This window comes from Petaurus breviceps, unplaced genomic scaffold (genome assembly GCF_028583685.1).
Source record: "Petaurus breviceps papuanus isolate PSGF00001 unplaced genomic scaffold, PetGlider_PUasm1.0 98, whole genome shotgun sequence".
NCBI classification, from domain to species: domain Eukaryota; kingdom Metazoa; phylum Chordata; class Mammalia; order Diprotodontia; family Petauridae; genus Petaurus; species Petaurus breviceps.
In genome coordinates this window covers 675,528-682,285 of record NW_027187460.1, presented here as the reverse complement: position 1 = coordinate 682,285, position 6,758 = coordinate 675,528, and the positions used below count along the sequence as shown (strand labels likewise).

Here is a 6,758-nt window from a genome sequence, read left to right as displayed (position 1 = left end):
AGGAAGGAAGGAAGGAAGGAAGGAAGGAAGGAAGGAAGGAAGGAAGGAAGGAAGGAAGGAAGGAAGGAAGGAAGGAAGGAAGGAGGGAAGGAAGGAGGGAAGGAAGGAAGGAGGGAAGGAAGGAGGGAAGGAAGGAGGGAAGGAAGGGAGGGAGGGAGGGAGGGAGGAAGGGAGGAAGGAAGGAAGGAAGGAAGGAAAGAAGGAAGGAAGGAAGGAAAAAAGAAGGGGGAGGGAGGGGGAGGAAAGAAAGGAAGAAGAAAAAGAAATAGGGAGGTAGAAAAGGAAGGAAAGAGGGAGGAAGGAAGAAATAAAGGAAAAGGAGGGAAAGATGAAGAGAAAGAAGGAGGGAAAGAGAGAGGGAGGGAAGGAGAAAGAAAGTAAGGGAAAGAGAAAAGGAGAGAAGGAAGGTAAGGAAAAAAGAAAGGGAAAGAAAGGAAGGAAGGAGGGAGGAAAATGAGGAAGGAGGGAGGGATGGAAGAAGGGAAATAGGGAAGAAGAGAGGGAAGGAGGGAGGGAGGGAAGGAAGAAAGGAAGGGAAGTAAGGAGGGAAGGTGGGAAGAAGCATGTGCTAAGTATTGCATTTAGCTTGTGCAAATATCATCTCATTTAATCTTCACAATGACCCTGGTAGATAAATGCTATTATTGCCTCCATTCTACAGTTGAGGAAACTGAGGCAACCAGTAGTTAAATGACTTACCAAGGGTCACAGGTCCTTAAATGTCTGAGGCCAGATTTGAACCCACTTACTCCTGACTCCAGGCCCACTGTGAAGGACTTTAAAACAGAAGGAACTCTTATCTACCGTGCCACCTCACTGCCAAAAATTAGACTAGATGGAGTCTGGGGTCCTAATCCTGAAATTCTCTCTGGCATGAATTCTGGGACTGTAGAATTCTGGAATTGGAACCCAGTTCCCTTGCCCCTCTGAGCATGTTTCTTCATCTGGTCGATGCAGAGATCAGACTTCATGATTAACCTTTTAAGTTCAGAAGCTCCATGAGATAAAGCCCCTCATCTAAGTTTCCTCTGCACACAGTATGTTCTTAATAAATGGTATATGAATGAATGAGGAAAGGCAACAGGAATTTATTAAGTGCCTACTGTATGCCAGACTTGGTGCTCAGTGCCTTTGACTGATATGACCTCATTTGATCCTCACAACAACCCTGAGAGGTAGGTGCTATTATTATACTCGCTTTACAGTTTAGGGAACAGAGGCAAACAGAGATTAAATGGCTTGCCCCCAGTCACAGAGCTAGGAAGTATCTGAAACTGGATTTGAACTCAGGTCTTCCTGACTACAGACCCAGTGCTCTGGCCACTGAACCATCAGCTGTCTCACTCAAAGATCTTGGTTTGAGTCCTCTCTCTGCCCATAGCCAGCTGGCTGACCTGAGCGAGCTGCTAAAACTCTAGAGAACTCAGTTTCCTCCTCTTTAAAATGGCTGTCGCCTCTAGGGACCCTCCTTTGCAGTCCTGACAGTCTGATTCCAATGAAGGGTCGCCTTGCTCTTACGGATGGACCTTCCAAATATGTTTGCATTCTAATTCTCACCTACATGTTGTTTTGAACACACACATACATACGCATTGCCCTGTACATTCAACCACTCTGGACGTCGGCTTCCTTATTTGTAAAATGAAAGAATTAGACTAAATACTTCAGACCCTTACTAGCTGTGTGAGCCTGAGCAAATCACTGCACCTCTGCTTGCCTCAGTTTCCACAACTGTAAAATGGGGATAATAATAGCACCTATCTCACAGAATTGCTGTGAGGATTAAACGAGATAAGTATTTGTGAAGTGCTTAGCTTTGCACAGTGCCTGGAACACAGTAGGTGCTATCTTAATGCTTATTTCTTCTCCCCCCCCCCCCACCATTTTGCAGATGAGAACTGAAGCAAATAGGGACTAAGTGGATTGTCTGGGGTCACGCAGCTAGTAAATGTCTGAGGCCACTTTGATTTCCAATCTTCCTGATTCCAGACCTGGTGCTCTATCCGCCGTGCCACCTAGCTGCCCCTCATATTGACTTAGAAAATCACAAATTCACATTATCTATGTCATATTGTATTATTTTTACTATTGTATCTCTCTTTATCATTGTATTACTCATATTTATTTTGTTAAACCATTCCCAATTACATCTTAATGGTTCTGACCCGATTTCAGCCTCCAGGCTTCAAGCTTGACACGTCTGATCTAGTCCAACCCCTTTATTTTATAGGTAAGAAAACTGGAGTGCCCAGACATTATCTGTCTTGCACAAGATTACCCAGTTGATAAGTGGCAGGTGTGTGGACTCATCCCTGAAGCTTCCAGGTTTATATCACCCCTCCCGCTTCCCATTGGCCCACTTGCTTAAGGTTAAGCAGCTACAAGAGGGTAAAACTGGGACTTGAACCCAGACCTTCTTGACTTTCACTCCAAGTGCTGATCCAGAGTGTCATGAGCTATGACTGTCACCACCACCACAAGAGGGCTTGGGGATCTCCCCAGGAACGGAAAATGCACTTGTCTGCACAGATCTGCCTGGTGAAAGCCCAGAGATGGCCTGGAGACAATCATGCACAGGGGGAGGGAGAACCAGGGATGGAAGAAGGGGAAAGTCATTACCAGTTTCAGCAATCATGCAGAATTTCTCATCGGGGGCACAGTCCTGTGGGGCATAGCACTGGTAGCTGCCCATGCACACGTGACATCTGAGGAGTTCTATATATGTGAAGCAGGGACAGAAAGCAAGTGAGGAACGTAGCCAGCAGGAAGTTTGAGCCTACCACTAGCAGCTGGAAGCAACATCCAAATTTACCCAGACTAATGTCTCTGATGTCAGCCCCTCTACCAAAAGAACCACGAGAGTGGCAGCTCTCGTTTCTATGGGGATTGGCAGTTTACATAGTTTCCCTCACCTCAATTCTGTGAAATGGACAATGAATACATCGCTGTGTCCACTGTACAGATGAGGATAGTGAGGCTCAAATGAGTGTATTGCCCATGGATGTTCAGCTAATGAGTGTTGGAACAGGGAGTCACATGTCAATATAATGGAAAGAGCCTAGGATTTTGGGGGTAAGAGGGAAGAGGCAGGGGAGGGGAGATGTTACAGGACCAGGATTTGAATTCCAAATTAGTTCTCTATCACCCTATATGACTTTGGACAAGTAAATTAAATCTCCCTTTCTGAGCCTTGTTTCCCTCCTTTATAAAATAAAGAGGTCAGACGAGGTAATCTCTACTGTCCCAGTTAGTCAGTTAACATTTATAAGTACTTACCATATTCCAGGCATGTCTTAAGCTCTGAGGATAAAAAGGAAGGTAAATGCCCAGTCTCTGCCCCTGAAGGTCTCCCAGTCTAGTTAGGATACAACATGCAAACAGCTATGTACAAATGAGCTCTGTGCAGGATGAATGGCAAACAATCAACAGAGAGAATGTTAAATAACGTTAAATGTTAAAAAGCAGAGAGAATGGTCAATAACTGGCAGAATGAAGGGTTGGGAAAGGCTGGAAGGTGGGGTTTTAGCTTGGACTTGGAGAAAGCCAGAAGGCAGAAATGAGAAGGGAGAGCCTTCTAGGCATGTGAGGGGAAAATCAGAGAAAATGCCCAGAGCAGAAAGGAGGAGTGCCTTGACCTAAATGCCATGACCCCAGGTCTTCTGATTCTCTCTTGTTTCTATGCCACCCTGGCATCCCAGGTGAGGGACTGAACTACATTTGACCAAAATATTGCAATGTTGTTGTTGGGGGAGGCAACAGGGGTCTCTGGAAAGAGCATTATAAATAGGGTAAGGACCCCTGAAATGGAATCCTAGTTTTCTACCAAGTCCAGCTCTCCCCACAACTCCCTCAGGAATGGTAAGGAAAAGAACCAAAAAATCAAAGAATCTAGAAATCCAGAGAAACACTAGGAATGCCTTCCTCCAGGAATCCATCCAGGATTACACCTGGAGATAAGGCCCAAAGTCAGTTAACTTCCCAACATTCAAATGGAGCTTCCCTGGGAGACAGGCCTAAGATAGTGCATCTTCTTGGTTGGAAGCTAAATCAGGGTTATGTGACCTGGTCCCAATTCTGGCTCCTGGGATAGGCTTACAGTAAGAGGTTAATACCCAGAAATACTCAAGATCCTACTTCAGCTACCATGCCTGGACTGTTAAAGGGAATAAGACACAGAGATTGCTATTTAAACCTCAACCAAACTATCCAGGACTCTTATCTGCCTTAGTGTTCCAGATTCAGTCTACTAGAAAGTACAGAAAAATAATATGAACAGAATTGCTTTAGGGTAAGGACTGAGAGCTAGTTAATTATGGTTCCCTGCAGGCTTTTTACTAATGTGGACTGAGCTTCAACTACTCTAGCAATTGCTAAACCCAGAGAACCTTGAAAGAAACTACAAAGTGTGATATTTCTAGGACAGTCCTGATGTAGAAGCTTAAATTAAGTCCACGTGGATTTTAGTGAATAAATGAAAACTTATTAGAAATCTTATTGGATTTGTCATTTGCTGCATCAAAACACAAATAAATTGGTAAAAGGTTTTCTTATGTATTCAATCAATACATAAGTATTTATTTGGTGACTACTATGTGCCAGACAGTGGGAGAGGTGTTTGGTACACATTCCCCCTCACACACACACACGTGCACACACACACAGAAACAATATCCTTCCTCAAGATTGCTCCTTGCTGTATTAATAATAGGCAGTTGTCCAAAGAAGATATGCAAGCTGTCACAGCCATAAGAGAAAATGCTCTAAATCACTGATAATGAAAACAGCTCTAAGGTTTTACACCAAAATGGGCAAAGATGACAAAAGACAAAGAAGGCAAAAGCAGAGGCTGTAGAAGAATGGGCAAACCACTTCACCATTTCCAAGAGCTGTGAATTGATCCAACCCTTCTGAAAAACAAAAGGCACAATTTGTGACTCTCCACAAAGAGGGATAAGAAATTTCTTAAGCACCTACTATGGGCTGGGTACTGTGCTAATCCCTAGGGAGACAAAAAAGAGGCAAAAGGCAGTCATTTCTCTCAAGGAGCTTATGATCTAATGAAGGAGACAACATGCAAAAAGAATCTACCAAGCAAGCCATATACAGGATAAATAGGAAATAACTCAACCCCTGATTCAAATGTTCCACTGGAGCATGCATTTTTCAAACAAGCCCACTACATTAGTTTGTTTTTGCTTGATTATTTTATTCATTATGAGGGAAGCCTTTTATTTATCATGAGGAGATGGAAGAGGTAGTAAGTTAGTGGGAAATTACAGAGAAAAAATAGAAAATCAACAAAACAAAAAATGCACAGAAGAAAACAAAAAGATAAGGTAATGTTGTTACTGCCTTGTCAGATTCAATATACATTTTAAACACTGCATGCTGCAGAAGTTCAGTTACATACACAATGACCTTTTTTGTTCTTCATATAACAGTATGTGTTTATTCATTGGCAAGAGCTTATGAAAAGAGAGTTTTTAAAAAATAAAATGGAGTCAGAATAGATGAACTGAAAGGTCACTTTCCAGCTTTAGTATTCTTTGTTCTGTGTTCTAATGTTCCTTTCTATTCTGACATCTGGTGACCCTATAACTCCGTGACTATGGTTATTGTCCTTTGTTCTTGAAGAAGACCCAAATGACATCACTATGTTGAAGTCAAGGTACAGTGTGTCCCTGTATAGAACAGTCCCAAGGTGACTGTTCAAAGCAATACAAGCTCTGAAGGATCTACAACAAGTTGGGCACAAATAGTCCACATGATGCTTCTAAATTTGTGCATCTCACAGATCTTTCATGCTACACAATTCCGCTTTGTTCATAGAGCACAGTGTTTTCTTTGCTACAGGCACACCATGTTGGCTAGTCCTTTGCCAGTGTCTCTCGTGTGATACAATCGATTCCAAAGTTCTTCAAGGAGACCTTGAGAATGTCCTTATATAGCTTCTTCTGACCTTGATATGAGTGCTTGCCTTGTGCAAGTTCTCTGTAAAATAATCTTTTGAGCAAATAGACATTTGGCTTTTAAACAACATGACCAGCTTGTTAGAGTTGTGCTCTTTGTAGTAGAGTTTGAAGGCTCAGCAGCTTAGCTCAAGAAAGGACTTCAGTATCCAGTACCTTATCTCGCCAGATGATCTTCAGAATCTTCCTAAGACAATTCAGATAGAATTTGGTTTCCTGGAATGGTGCTAGACTGTTCAGATTTCACAATGAGGTCAGACAGCAGCTCTATAGACCTTTAGTTTGGTAGGCAACCTCTTTTCTCCCACACTTTCTCAGAGCCTCTGAAACAAATGACCTCGCTCTGGCAAAGCATGCACCAACCTCATCATCTATGTGTACATCCCTGGGAAGTATATTGCCGAGGTAAGTGAACATGTCCACAGCATTCACAATTTTCCATTTGTTGTAACCCCTGGTTCTGCATTTGGATGACGCAGTGTTAGCTAGTGGAACACCTGTGTTTTCTTGGAGTTGATTATTAGGCCAACATGAGCACAAGTAGCAGAGAATCAGTCCGTGCTTTGTTACATCTCAGCTTCAGAGGCTTTTGAGTGCACAATTCTCTGTGAACAAAAAGTCATGCACCAACTCCTCCTCCACTGTAGTCTTGGCGTGTAGCCTTTGGCTCGTAGCCTGTGAGTATGACATGAGTATAGAATCTCCAAGTCCAAAAGGTACCTTAGTGCTCATCGACTACAGCCTACATCCAGAAAAGAGTATCCTCTGCAATAAAACAGTGAGGGTAAA

General features: G+C 43.0%; 1 protein-coding gene across 1 annotated transcript in view; it reads right to left on the bottom strand.

The window, feature by feature from the left end:
* LOC138156006 (lymphocyte antigen 6D-like) overlaps positions 1–6,758 on the bottom strand; it is a 14,719-nt gene that overhangs the window by 1,863 nt on the left and 6,098 nt on the right. The window contains exon 2 of the mRNA XM_069081292.1: positions 2,620–2,715. Coding sequence (XP_068937393.1) covers positions 2,620–2,715 — 96 coding nt within the window. The remainder of the gene's footprint in view (positions 1–2,619; positions 2,716–6,758) is intronic.